The 13,538-nt window shown below is 50.7% G+C and overlaps 5 protein-coding genes across 5 annotated transcripts; 2 read left to right on the forward strand and 3 right to left on the reverse strand.

The window, feature by feature from the left end:
- Nucleotides 1-164: 164 nt before the first annotated feature.
- APUU_50141S (uncharacterized protein) lies at nucleotides 165-1,819 on the forward strand (the record flags this gene model as incomplete). The annotated part of the gene is made up of 6 exons (XM_041705105.1): nucleotides 165-213; nucleotides 284-719; nucleotides 778-933; nucleotides 983-1,147; nucleotides 1,209-1,331; nucleotides 1,390-1,819. 6 exons carry the CDS (start codon nucleotides 165-167, stop codon nucleotides 1,817-1,819), a joined length of 1,359 nt encoding a protein of 452 aa, XP_041557624.1.
- A 445-nt stretch (nucleotides 1,820-2,264) lies between these two features.
- APUU_50142A (ankyrin repeat domain-containing protein) lies at nucleotides 2,265-6,439 on the reverse strand (the record flags this gene model as incomplete). Its single annotated transcript, XM_041705106.1, has 6 exons — nucleotides 2,265-3,834; nucleotides 3,893-5,014; nucleotides 5,100-5,356; nucleotides 5,408-5,897; nucleotides 5,945-6,320; nucleotides 6,388-6,439. 6 exons carry the CDS (start codon nucleotides 6,437-6,439, stop codon nucleotides 2,265-2,267), a joined length of 3,867 nt encoding a protein of 1,288 aa, XP_041557625.1.
- A 382-nt stretch (nucleotides 6,440-6,821) lies between these two features.
- Nucleotides 6,822-7,890, forward strand: APUU_50143S (uncharacterized protein; the record flags this gene model as incomplete). Its single annotated transcript, XM_041705108.1, has 3 exons — nucleotides 6,822-6,911; nucleotides 6,968-7,072; nucleotides 7,135-7,890. 3 exons carry the CDS (start codon nucleotides 6,822-6,824, stop codon nucleotides 7,888-7,890), a joined length of 951 nt encoding a protein of 316 aa, XP_041557626.1.
- A 459-nt stretch (nucleotides 7,891-8,349) lies between these two features.
- On the reverse strand, nucleotides 8,350-12,105 carry APUU_50144A (uncharacterized protein; the record flags this gene model as incomplete). Its single annotated transcript, XM_041705109.1, has 3 exons — nucleotides 8,350-10,108; nucleotides 10,171-10,987; nucleotides 11,064-12,105. 3 exons carry the CDS (start codon nucleotides 12,103-12,105, stop codon nucleotides 8,350-8,352), a joined length of 3,618 nt encoding a protein of 1,205 aa, XP_041557627.1.
- Nucleotides 12,106-12,924: 819 nt separating this feature from the next.
- APUU_50145A (uncharacterized protein) lies at nucleotides 12,925-13,285 on the reverse strand (the record flags this gene model as incomplete). Its single annotated transcript, XM_041705110.1, has 2 exons — nucleotides 12,925-12,942; nucleotides 13,022-13,285. 2 exons carry the CDS (start codon nucleotides 13,283-13,285, stop codon nucleotides 12,925-12,927), a joined length of 282 nt encoding a protein of 93 aa, XP_041557628.1.
- Nucleotides 13,286-13,538: the final 253 nt, after the last annotated feature.

Raw genomic sequence — 13,538 nt, forward strand, 5'->3', positions numbered from 1 at the left:
TGGCTGGCGCTACTGCGCCCGAACTGCCTGGCCCTGCTGACTGCTCAATGTGCTGGACAAAACCTTTTGTCAAAAGGAGCCTCGTTCCCCGGCGCCAATCCTGCAGAATTGGAATTGCTCATCCGTTCTCTGTTGGGCTGTTGGCGATCGATTTGCATCCCAGGATGAAGAAGAAGCTCCTTCTTGCCCTGGCATCACGCCTGCTGCCAACGAGTACGTTTCAGCATTTGTCCTCGGTTTAATTTCTTACTTTAATACAATTGTTCCTTACTGACCAGTGCAGCCGCGGCACAGGTTTGCACCCCGGAGCCACGGTACGGGGAAATCTACTCCTACGAAATCGACAACCAATCCGCTCTGGATAGTCTCGCGAGCGAGTGTACAAGCATCAACGGGAGTGTTGTTATCGCATATAACTATACTGGGTCTGTCTATCTGCCGAATATCCGAAGTATCGACGGGGATCTCGCATGGTATCCAGATTCTTTGGATCAGGGCTCTAAGACCGAGGATGTGAAGATTTTTGACTTGGTGTCTGTTCCAGATCTTGAGCGCCTTGGCGGCAGGCTGGATGTTCAGTCGTCGTTTTATTTCAGAAATATTTCGGTCCCGAAATTGAGTGCAGTCAATGGGTTTGTTAGTATACACCACGCCCACGATGTCGACTTGAGGTCACTTCGGAAGGCAGAGCAAGTGTATATCCGTGGGAATCTCTCTAGGTATGGATGCGGCGGTAGACTGGGAATATTTGAAGATGGCAGCTGATGCGTCGCCTAGTTTACGACTGGAATCATTGGAAGAGGTTCCAAAGGATCTCAATATCTGCACCAGGGACGGATGCAACGGGACTGGCCCTTCACCATCATCTATAGGGTTATTACTACTATCGCTGAAGTCGGCAGGCAGTATAGACTTGATGGGAACGATATCCAAGTGCGTTCCACGTCGCTCATGATTCCCCAAACTAACCCGATATAAACAGCCTTGCTTTGCCAAAACTCACCAGCGTGGGCCCGAACCTATTTTCTCTCGACTCCGATCCTGCAAGTTTTGAACTGACGACAGAGGGTGGACGGCCTCTCAACGTCTCATTCCCAGAGCTGGATACTGTTGACGGGGCCATGCAGCTGGGAGGAACCATCGGGAGGTTGTTCAACCTGTATTGAATCCCACAATATCTCCAGTGCTGACGTTAAATTTCGCCCTAGCCTCTCAATGCCGAAGATAATCGATACAAACATGACATTGACGGTAGAGACGTCTAGTCCCCTCGCCATTGATCTTCCCTTACACCGAATCCGCGAGCTCGAATTCCGCGGAAACATTTCAAGGCAAGTTATGCAGCTTTACAGTTAGTACAGGCGACGTTCCCTAACTGTGACCGTACAGCGTGAACCTGCCCAATCTCCGCCGCGCCGCCGACGGTATATCCATATACTCCAACATACCCCTCGACTGCGATAAAGTCGAAGCCGAGATCTTCCCCAACGTAAGCATCTCAAACGGGTGGCGAAACTGTCGCGTCCTGGATTCTACAAACGAAGAGCCGAAATCGGGCGGCCTTAGCACGTCAGCAAAAGTTGGGATTAGCATTGGGTGTGGGCTTGCGGGGATATTCCTGCTCAGCTTGATACTGATTTATCTCTTGCGTCGTTATGAGAAGAGGAAGGAGCAGCTTAAGGATGTTGAGATGGTGGAGATTATGCCGCCGACCTACCAAGCTGCTCAGCAAGAGCATGCTTCTCCGCCGGAGTATTCACCTGGGGAGAATGGGCATCGTACTAGTCCGCGCGAACGTGATGGCCGCATGTCTGGGTGATGCAGTATAGCATACTTATGGTGTTTCTGTATTGTACCACTTATCTCATATACATTAATGTTTATCATATGTCAACAGACCGGAATATTCCCCGCCGTAGCCCATCCTAAGAGCCCCTGCACCATATGGCACCAGCTATACTGGTCTCGCATATCTAGCTTTTGGCTCTTGGATAGTAATCGTCTGCATCTGATTAACCTGCATGTGTCCACTCGAGATCTGTTCCTTCGGCGATGGGAGAGGAAATGAAAATATACCTAGATCATCAGCGCATACTTGATAGAACGTGCACCGCAGTCCACCGATAGTCTTGCCATTCATGGGACCCTGGCGTCATACCATGGTTACATATATCGTGTTTGGGGTCGCAGACACTCATCCCAACAGGAAACGAATCATTCATCATGATTAGAGCTTCGTGCAACGTGTTCAGCGCCATGATTATCTAGGAAATGTGCCGTGAAATCCACTTTAATAGAGGTAGATGAACCAACGACATCTTTAGCCCGCCGCTTAGGCGTAAAGCATCTTCACCAGCGCAATGTAAACACCGGGATCTGTGCGAATCGCCCTCAACACTTCTTAGGCCTCGCGCTTTGAAATCATCCACCAGTTCTGCCGCCCAGTACCCCTTCGCATTCGCATACTGGAACACGGACTGCCCCCGACCAGCGCTTATGTCAATTTCCGCGCCAGACGCCAGGAGCAGTCTCCCAATGCGTGGGTGACCACCCGCAATCGCTCTGTGGAGAGGATAACGGTTCGCCCAGTCGGGTTCGTTCAGATTGCATCCGGCATGCAGAAGATAATGGACAGTGGCAGTGTGCCCGTCCAAGGCCGCAATGTGCATTGCAGTTGTCTTTGCGTCCTGCTGGGACACTACGCGGGAGGCGTGGTCCGCGAGTGCCCGGGCTATTAGGGCTGTATTAGAACCAGGCTCGGGGGGAGTGAACTGGGATCCTGCCCAGTCAATCTGATCTGCCAGCACAATTTCTAGTGCGCGGACAAGGCGATCGGGCCACGTGGATTGGCTGAACGCGAGAAAAAGTTTCGTTAGTTCATAGTTTTGGGCCCTGGCTGCTCTGTAAAAAGCATCCGTGTATCTCCCGATCATGTCTGTTGTGGCGGGGATGAATTCTAGCAATCTATCAACCATGCCTGGAGTCACAGCATCGGGTTCGACGAAGACACCAAGCACGGTGTTTAAATCAAGCGGTCGTCCTACCTGCTGTGACGCCTTGATCAATATTTCCGCCAGCTCGTAGTCTCCACGAGCCAGTACAGAGGACAGAAAGTGGGGATCAATTTCCAAGTCTGCTTGGAGCAATAGAGCGATCATTTCGGCGTCCCTGGCATGGGCGGCCCATAGTATGGATGCACTGGGAGGTCGGGCACCGTGTCTGAGTAGATACCAAACGAACATCTGCTTACGTTCAGAGCAAGCCCGCTCCCAAGCCTGTCCGATGGCGTCTTGGAAGGACATGATATCGTAGCCGTGCTCTTGGAACTCAACAAGAGTGTCGACATCCCCGTTCAGGATCGCCTGTCGAATAGCGCGACAATGCTGACTAGAATACGATGAGATGGCAGTCCCGGTGGACGACTCCTCATAGAATTCCCATTCCTGGTACTGCTTTCCGAGAATAACAAACGCAAGCTCCTCGAGGTGTCGCCCGACATGGCGTGGGATTGAGGTCTCGTCGTCAAGGTGCATGTCGCAGAACGTACAATACGAATAATGTTTCGCCTTCGTAGTTCTCTTCACATCTTTCATGTCGAGGTCCATGATTTCTTGTTTAGTAAATGCGTGGGATTTTCCAAGATGCTTTCGGAATGCAGGACCGTTTTCAAACTCCCTTTTGCACGTCCTGAACTGACAATAATACTTGGTTGAGTTTCTATGTCGTTTTAGCTCGTGTTGAAACCAGGCCCGTCGAGTTGAGTAGACCTTCCCTGCCGTGTTGCAGTCTTCGAAAGAGCATACGTAGGGCTGCAGGTCACACAATACATGCTTTCTAAATAGGACGCTGTGTCAATATATCAGCGAAACAAGACTACCATGATGAGGCTTACCTCCACTCCTTCCTCCGCAAAATGTAAACTGTCTGGCTGCAGATATCACAAAAGAAAGATTTCTGACTTCCCAACTCCACTAGTGGCGGCGGCAACACCATATTGGGCAAGGGCCGTTCGATGGACGAACGCGTTGAAGCGATCGAAGTACTAGGCGCATCTCCACTCTGAAGTGAACTACTGCGACTCGATGACTGGGAAGTAGAAGAATGAGACCCTAAAGGCCTTGCTCTGCCAGTCCAAAATGAGGGTTCCGGCACCGATATCTTAGTCTCTTCGCTGTGGGAACCATGCGTAGAAAGACCCGGGCTTGAGGGCTCTCTTTGGATTTCTGGCGTATCGACTGCTTCAACACTCTCAGTCTCTGGGGACAGGGATGCCTCGGACGAAGAGCATATCGCTTGGACGTTTAGGCGAGCGCTGCCGGGAGTCAAATGAGGCACGTTCGGATTGGCTTTAATATATCCTTCGATTTCAGCTCGTGAGATCCCGAGTTTCTCCGCTCGGCGCAGATTTGCATCCGCATACCGTCTCGCAAGGGGCTTTGAGATGTGTGGAAACCGGTCGAGGATGTTCCTGTAGTAGATACGAGCAGCAAATGGCATGTCTTCAGCGCCATCGACTTCCTTTGTATTCTTGACGTTGTACACTCTGGGAACTTCGGACCCAGGGACTGGACGGGCCTTTATTGAGATGATTTGAAAATCCTCTACTTGTTGGTGCTCGCTTGTCGGTGTCGTTTCGTTCAGCAAATCCTGACCACCATTGTCGAAAGTTAGGGGCGCATTCGGGGGCTCCAAACTGCTGAACCAGGAATGTAATGGCGTTATCTTTTTCAACTGATCGGAGCTATTATCTTGAAATATCGATTCTGGTTTACTTTTAACCGCATATCGGCGTTCAGGGATAGCACTGAGGTCGTTCTCCGGCGTCTCCGATCTATCGGTAGAACGACGTTGTTCGGGAAAAGGGGGTTGTGTGCCACCGTAGGCATTCAGGGGGATCTCTCTGGCTCCAAACAGTCTATGGTCTTCCTCGTTCTGCAGTTGTGATACCGTAGAACCTTCATCGATCTGATCTCCGTGCAAGGTTGATGATAGAAACTGCAATCCGCAGTGTCGGCTTCTCCGCGGGGACAGAAGTCAGCTTCTTTTCGTTCTTCTTCTTCTTCTTAATGTCTTGTGCCCTAAGCAGACCGAACACTCACCAAGCGTAGAGAATGTCTACCTCTGCGTCAATAGGCTTCTGACAACTTGGTCGAGGACAGATTCCAATCCTCCATTGAAGCTGCGATATGATTATAGCCATCAATATTGTGGAACCAGGGCGGATCGAATAAGCCCAATCCTCTTTTCGCACAAGCTGACAATTATCAGAGGTATTGTAAAGCTCGTATTCTTCATTGATCACCTTTTGTTCTGCAGGCTTATCCCTGAATTCATTCTTCAAAAGGCCCTCGAGTAGCTTAGATGTGATTAGTAGCACTCTAGGCTAATTCGACAGTTCAATACATACCTCCCAGCGGCAGAACCATTCGTAGGGTAGTTGGAATCTTCGACCCATACAATCTCGCAGTTCGATTCCGGCATCCAGAAACTCATTTGGGGATGCGGGTATAGATCGCGGTTGGTGAAGTAAAATGTAATATATTTGCATATTGAATACATGCATCTTCCGAAAAAGGTGTCTCATTTCCATAGGGAAAGAGCTTAGGAAAGAGATGATCTGTTTCCCTAGGTCCTGGATGCTCATAAAAGACATGGGCATGGACGAAGTCGCTGCTGATATCTCTAGACAATTGTCGATATCTGAGTCAAAGTAACCAGCTTCGGTGCGAATCTCACTCAAGGAAGCCTGTGTATCGGCGGCAAATCGTGTCAATTTCTTATTATTAATTTCATGTTGTGCTTGAGCTTCTAGAATACTTTGTCGAAGTTCCGACATTCCAGTTCGCAGGTCACTGTAATGTTCCTTCTGGGTCTTCGCGATCCCATAACCCGTCTCTCTGCTTGAAGTAAGCAGCAGAAAATACATTTGGTAAGTAGGGCTTACGAGCTCTGTATTGCAATCAGAAGATTGATGCTTACAATCTTAGCAACAATAATGGCCCGAAATTCATTAACTTCTTTAGTAATTGCAACTGCCCATTTCGCTTGCTGAGTACCTCCATGTAATCGCGTTGGTGCAAACGCTCCCATAAATGCCTTATGCTGATGCAACTTGTCTAAGAACTCCACAAGTGGTATCCTCACAGACAGAGCCATGCCTCGGAGGGCATTCACACGGTGTATATTGTATCCATTAGGTTCCAGTTCTTGCAAATACCGTAGACATCTCTGCAGGCTCTCCAGTTCAAGAATCACCTGCTGGTATTGGGGGGCAGCGCCCCCAGCTGCCCTCAACGCCTTGCATATTTTCACAATCAACTCTGTGCGCCTGTCAGATTCCGTCCCACTACTCTTTCAAGTTTCGGCCCTGCGAGCCTAGATACATACCTCCGGCAGCGAGAAAATCCCCTACGCTGAAACCGAACGCGGGAAGAACCATAGTAAGGTATATGGTGATTAAGGGGGGTGTATGATGAAGACATTTGAGTTCCCGGGCGCAGCAGACTGGTTGTATTTCAGCTGCGACTAGTATCGACACCTGTGGCGCAGCGCTTCGGGTTTCTTTGCCCACTTTTGCGGGCGGATATGACTGGCCGGTAGGAGGGTTGACTCTTTTGGTGCAGCGCTAGAATCTGCATTAGATTATTTGGACATTATTCTGTTGGCTTGCTACAACTCTATCCAGGCTCTTAGACTGGCTCCGCGGGCTAAGTTACTGGACTGCCCTTCTTCTTGTTCGACCTATTAGCGGCAGACTTCCGAGCCCCGTTAAGAGGTCTTAATCACCCCTCTAGCCGGCTGCCCCTCCGGCCACCAGCATAATGCCTCCCCATATCTACACAGAGGGATTGCCAGAACAACCAATCCCAGTTCCAGAATGGGGCCACCTCCCACTTGATATCTATCTTCTCGTTCGTACTCGCGACCCGCAAATCAAGGGAATGAATACTAATACAACACTTTCCAGGAACAATGGGCCACGCCCCATCCAGACACGCCAAACGAACTCCCCGAGCAGCGCCGCAAGCGCCTCGTCCGCCAGTGGCTGAATCTCGGGGCCGTTGGGAGAGAAGTTAGTCCTAGATTCTGCTATTCTCACATACTAAGTACCGCTCCCCTAACTTGAAATCCTAGCCCTACTCCAACCGCACCAGAAGCGAGCTGGCAACCTACGCGCCCGCTCAACCCACACAGGCCGAGATTAAGACAATTCTCCGCCCACTGCGCCCGGACTCTCTGCGCCGGTATGCAGACTACACATGCGACGAGGCCATCTGGGTGCGCATCTGCTACGATGTAGGAAATGAACAAGCCCGCGCAGCATTCTGGGATAAATACGTAGAGCATGCTCAAGTTATCAGCGCGGACTCGCTAGTCTTTGACGACAAAGGTCTCTTTGAGAATGCGGATATAGCGCGTGTTCTGGAGCTCTTCCCGGAGCGGGTGACGAATCCGTCGACTGCAGAGAAGCTCGCATTTGCGGAGAGCGAGCTGCGGAGGTCCTTCGATGAGTGGCTTGATTCTCAAGAGAAGCAGAGCTTACTTGAGGAGGAGCAGCAGATGGTCGCACAGGGCAGGGGAGAGGAAGTAGCTAGGAGGTACTGGTCCTACCAGGCTGATTGTGTGGTAGCGCATTTGTTCATTGAGGACGCCGAGGCGCAAACTGCGGCGGGTGGAGGAGGGGTGCTACATGTCTTCCTGGATGATTGTGGGAACCTGGTGAGGAAGGAAAGGGTGAAATGGGACCAGGTTGATAATTTTGATGGGGCTTGGTTTGGGGGGCATTGGAAGGAATGTTGGGCTTCTGATCCTGATGGTGGAGAGCTGGGAGCCGCTTATCTGCCGGCGGGTGTGCGAGGGCCTCCGTATAATTTGTTATATAATATCTAACTGTTCAATAGCGCTGGAAATGGGCCGCTCCCTGATATTCCAGTATAAAGGGCATTGTTCGCGCGCTAGGTCTGATGGCAACTATTATAGAAAGTCATACTAAGGTAGCAGATAGGCATGTACAAAACTAGTTAGATATAGTTATAGCTAGTACAGATTCTAACCCAAGAGATCAAGTATCTAATATATTTAATAGGATTCTTTATACCATTAGACTCTTCTCTTAAGTATGAATATAACTCGAGTATATCTCTGATTATATTACCTGGCCCTACCTCCTAATAGGTGCACTACTGCCCGAATCCTGGAGCTCTTCACCCATCGATATTATCTCACTGAAGGGATATAGGTATAGTACCTGTATTAAAAACCATAATCAATACAGGGATCTACATGAGAATACACGCCCAAGCAATCATATATCATATACCTCTCTCAATAGCGATTGCATTACCATTACTATATTGCTCCCGTCTCCAGCAAGAGCACAATATCAGAATGTCTCCCCTTTGTAGCCCACAGCCTAGCAAGGTCCAGAAACTGGTCTGTGATGCCACGAGCCGGGGCTTTGGCCAGTAGCAACCGCACAATACCCGCATGTCCCTGGCTCGCCGCCATCCACAGCGCCGTCTCGTAGTTCGCTCGACACGAGCAGTCAACATCGAGGCCATTGACAAGAAGCGCTCGCACCATTGGCTGGTTCCCCACATACGCAGCGAGCTCCAGGGCCCTGCCGCATTCTCGCGGTTGTAGATACGCGCCCGCCTTGAGCAGCAAATCGAGGATATCGCCATGCGAGTGGTATAGCGCTTGCCCGAGCGGGCTGTCAAATTTCGGATTATAAACACTCGGGCGTGCGCCTTTGCTCAGCAGGGCGCGCACGGCCTGGACGTTCCCCTGCTCAGCTGCGATCTGAAGCGCCGTGCCGTACCGGCCGGTATTCAGATTTGGATTGGCCCCTTTTTCCAAGAGGTGATGCATGACGGCTGCGGAATCGAGCATCAGAGCCACATTTAGCGCGCTTCCGTACTTGCCGCAGTGTGTATCTGGGTCTGCGGCGTGGTCGAGCAAGAGAATCGCGATGTTCTCATGGCCTATGGAGAGGGCGACCTCGATGGGAGTTGCGTACCCAGATGGGGTGAGGTTGGGATTTGCGCCGGCAGCCAGCAGAATGTGTATAATAGCCTCGTGGCCGCCGAATACGGCTCTCTGGAGAGCAGTCCCATGGTGACTCCCACAGTGGTTTGGTTTAGCCCTTTTGGCAAGCAGTTCTCGTACAACCGCTTCATGGCCTAGATGTGAGGCTATCTCAAGTGGACTGCCACCGTAGGCGTCGCAGTACACGTTGGGATCTGCGCCTTTCTCTAGTATAAGCGAGACAGCTGGGGCCAAGCCGATGAAACATGCATAAAACAGGGGGGAGCAGGTTGTTGTTGTGGAAAATCGTTTTCGGCCCACGGTGAGCAGAGGTTCTCTACGGACCAGGAGCCTGGGCGAGTCGATTATCGAGGCGGAGTATCTCTCCCAGCCGAAAGTTCTTCTCGGTTGGCATTCTGGGAGGGGAACCCTGAACAGTTGGGCCCACTTGGAAAATGCCTTTTCGCGGAGGAACAGGTCTTCAAGGAGTGGAAGGAGATCTTGCGGCTCGTCACTTGCAACCTGAGCATGTGTTGGCCACTCCTGCGCTGCATAGGACGCGAGAGGGAACTCGAGATAGAGACAGGATTCCGTAGAGTGTTGCTCCAGATGGAGAACATATCGAAGACAAGTCGCAGCTATTACTGTATTGGCTTTCACCGGCTCCATAGCATCCATGAGAATCGTTCGTGCATGGTCTGAGGTGAGATAGTCCCGAACAGTCATGTGCGACAGGCGAACTAATTTGGTCTCATGGAAGTCTTCGATCTTGATCAAGGTTGAGCAAATCGACCGGATGTCCTGGGCATCTACCAGCCGATTCTGTGGGTCGAATACCGGGTCCCCTTCGAGCTGGACTGCGACAGCATCGATGATCTCCTCAAGCTTGACCGGCCGAACCGCATATACAAGCCACTGAAGGATCTTTATAGCGTACAGTCTGTTCCTGCCAATAATCCCGGAGAGGATTCTGGAGTAGTAATCTTCCAGCGTTTTTGGTAGCCTTGCCAGGGTTTGGCCCAGCATCGGAAGATCAAGACATTCGCGGACGGAATCAAGCTGACAGGCTGCGAGAAGAAACCTGTAAAATGACCGGTCAGCCTGTGATAGCTATCTCTAGAGCCTCGTGGGATGCAGACTCACATGCCGTCTGCTTGCCGCACTATCGTTCTCTCGATGTCTTTCTGGATTTCTGCCCTTTTCTTCCACCTACCCAGCCCTTCATCTAGGCCCAACCTCTGGCGGACATAGTGATGAATATCCCTGTTGACCAGATCCTTCTCGAGCCCGATACGGGCATTGCGGCCAACGATTACCTGGAGACGCTCTTCGATGTCCTTCTCCCGCCTGCTCGAGACACATAGATGCAGATCGATCTTCGTGCCAACTGTGAAGTATCTGATGGACCATAGAAGTTGCTCTCTGTCTATACACTCATCGATTGCATCGATGACCAGGAAGACGTCACTTTTTTTGTCAGCCATTTGCTGAAAGACCTCATGCATCTGCTGCCGCGATGGCTGCTTTTGCCCGTTGCTGCAGGATTTATACAGATCAGTTAACGGCGAACGATCAGCTGGATCGGTAATTGCGAGTTGCCAGAGAATCGACCGCAGCATCGCTTCTTGTGTAAGCTTTTCCGGGTCCGCAAAATCGAAGTAAAAGTACAGTAATGCATTAGATGCGTTCGTCAGTTTCCCCAAGCAGTCGTTAATCACCAAGCTGGTCAGAACAGTCTTTCCACTTCCGGGTGGGCCATGCAGCCATATTGATCCGGGCTGGTCTTTCCATTCCCTATAGGACGTCTTGTTCAGAAGCCAGGTCCCCGTCCCCGGCATTAGAGAGTCCGTTGCAGTGTTAAAACTTCTGGATGGATCAACTGGGGAGAGCCACCGACGGAGGCTTTCATCGGAAATACTCGACTTCACGATGTCGACATCGTTGGAAATACACGAAAGAGCTAAAAGGAAATAAACAGAGGTCAAGGTCAGCCTAGCCTCTGCGATAGGGCCTGCGATAGGGAGGATGCCGCATACAAATTCGAACGTCTTCCACCCAGGATGGCAATGCCACAACTTTGCTTTGCTTCAACGTGAGAAGCAGTTCCCTGGCGTAGGCTGCCGCTGCCAGCGCCGCGTATTTGTGGAAGATGTCGTTCTTATGGGAATCTGCGTAATCGCAGATTCCACGGATCACTAGACAAGGAAGACTGTTCATCAGTCCCGCAGCCTCCATCTCAAAACACAGAGGCTTCATTTCTGAGCATGCAATCTCGTCACGCATCGCGGTGTCTTTGACCAGAGAGTTCCCAGACGCAATTGTCCCATAGTGAACAGTTATCAACCGACCGCTGCGATCGGCTCGGGGAACCAGGTACTTGGGATCACATAATGAGCAGTTCCGTCCACCCTGATGAGGATAGTCGGCATGATATAGACAGTCCGTCAAAGGCTTGCGGTAGTCAGGCATGTCATCCATCCTATGTATATGTTCAGCGACCCTATCCGGCTGTTTTGGGTCGTTGTAGCGTCGTCGTAACACCGGTAGCACTCCCAGGAGCTTGTCTGGAGGCGAATTCAGATAGCCAGTGCGGTGGAAATAGCCACCTGGTAAGAGCTTCCCCAGATCGTACTGCACCACGCCCCCGAATGAACCGTGCGGCATGCTAACGACGACATCCCCGAGCCGGACGTCGTTTTCAGCAGTCGGCAATCCGCCGGCGATGCCAACCAGGAGGGCAAACCGTAGGCGAGGGAAGCTGCGCACCATATCTCTAGCAACCCGGGCTGCTGAACTTGTGCCATACACACCTGCCGGAAGACATCCAACGACGACATAGTGGGGCCCAATGCGACCGAAGGTATATGAGTTGTCGTCTGCGTCGTCAACTTCTACAGCGTCAAACTCCTCATCGAGCATGCGGCAGGCGCTGTCGTACTCTTCTTGCAAAGCACAGACCCATCCGACGGTGTAATCGTCAATCGATCGGTCATCCTCGGGGGTATCTGGGCGACTGAATTCTCTTTGAATCGCGGCATCGTCTCCGAAGTCGATCTGGGATCGTTTTCGTTTCGCCATGAGGAACGGCCGTGAACGCCACAGAGCGCAGATAAAATCGCGCCGTTTTGTGTTCGGTACCAAAGACTTGTTTCCTGGTGGAGGTATTCTGATTGAGATGATGACGATGAGGGCGAACGATGGTCGAGGGAGGCGCAGTCAGCTGAAGCCAATGGCCACAGCCCGGCTTGCAGTGGCTCACCGACAGAAAATCACAATGCATACCATTGGATGGAGGCAGAGGAAACATGGACAAGAAAACAAATCACGCAGGATTTGCTTCAGCATCAGGGATTGATCTGTTGATTAAGGATCGTGACGGTATGCCGGAGACCTCGGCAGGCCCATGGGAGATAATTAGTCTTCGATAGCCCATGGTTGGGTCCATGATGAATAGAATCACCCTTGACTTGTGTCACGAAGCTATTTGCGCGGTATAGATTCAGAATCTGTCGGAGCATGCGGATGTTCCCCCGCCTGCCGTGAGGTTCGACCCATATAAGGTTTAATAAGGGCGACCGCGTGGTATCTGACACGCCCGTCTACTAGCTGAAGAAATCTAAGTATAGAGGAAAGTAGAAGTATATTATTAGTATCAAAATAATAACTGCCGAGATACCAGCGAGTATAACTTCTAATAATAGTACGGCGATTCCCTTTATACTTTCAAGCTATGGCAGCTTTGTACTTAAACTTACGGATGGATAAGCCAGGGACAAACTGCACAGACCACTAATCTAGGATACAAGTAGATCTGTGGCAGGGATACGCGGTTCAGTATACCTCTATTATAAGGAGTAATAAAGCTGCCTATATTCTCTAACAAGTAATAGCAATTGTTCATAGATAAGCTATGAACTAATAGAGATCTCAGTTATTATGGTTCAAAACATATACCCCAAGACAGTCAGAGAAGCCATGAAATGAACGCACTTACAGCAACCGCCTCCATCGCTAAAGTGTCTCTGTAAGACTCTTTCAGCCTCCACGCTTCTTTCGCGTCTTTCAGCACGTAACGCCGGATCCTGCGTATGACTCCCACAGCCTCGGGATTAAGGATACATTGTAGTATCAATGGATCACCTTCGTTTTCCTTCCAAAGGAGGAGGAAATCACTGCTATAAAACAAGCGGACAGATGACAGCGGTACACTGCCGCCCCAAAGACTAATAGGTGCATATCGAGCGAGAAATTCCCACATGGTTCTGGACGTCGTAGAATTAGAACACTCACTGTCTCTCGAAGAGAGGGGACATTCTTGGTTATAAGGTCAAACAAGATTCGCAGGGCTGTATCCCAGGCAACGCAAGGCTGCCAGCACCAGGCTCAGCCGCAACAGCTCAGTAGTCAAGGCGAGGCTGCATTGGGCAACCCAAGGTTAGCTGTTTTTGATTATACAACAGTAGATAAAAGAAGCCATAGTCTCTAATGTAAGTAACATGAAATACCCCTAC

The sequence above is a fragment of the Aspergillus puulaauensis genome, chromosome 5 (genome assembly GCF_016861865.1).
Source record: "Aspergillus puulaauensis MK2 DNA, chromosome 5, nearly complete sequence".
NCBI lineage: Eukaryota > Fungi > Ascomycota > Eurotiomycetes > Eurotiales > Aspergillaceae > Aspergillus > Aspergillus puulaauensis.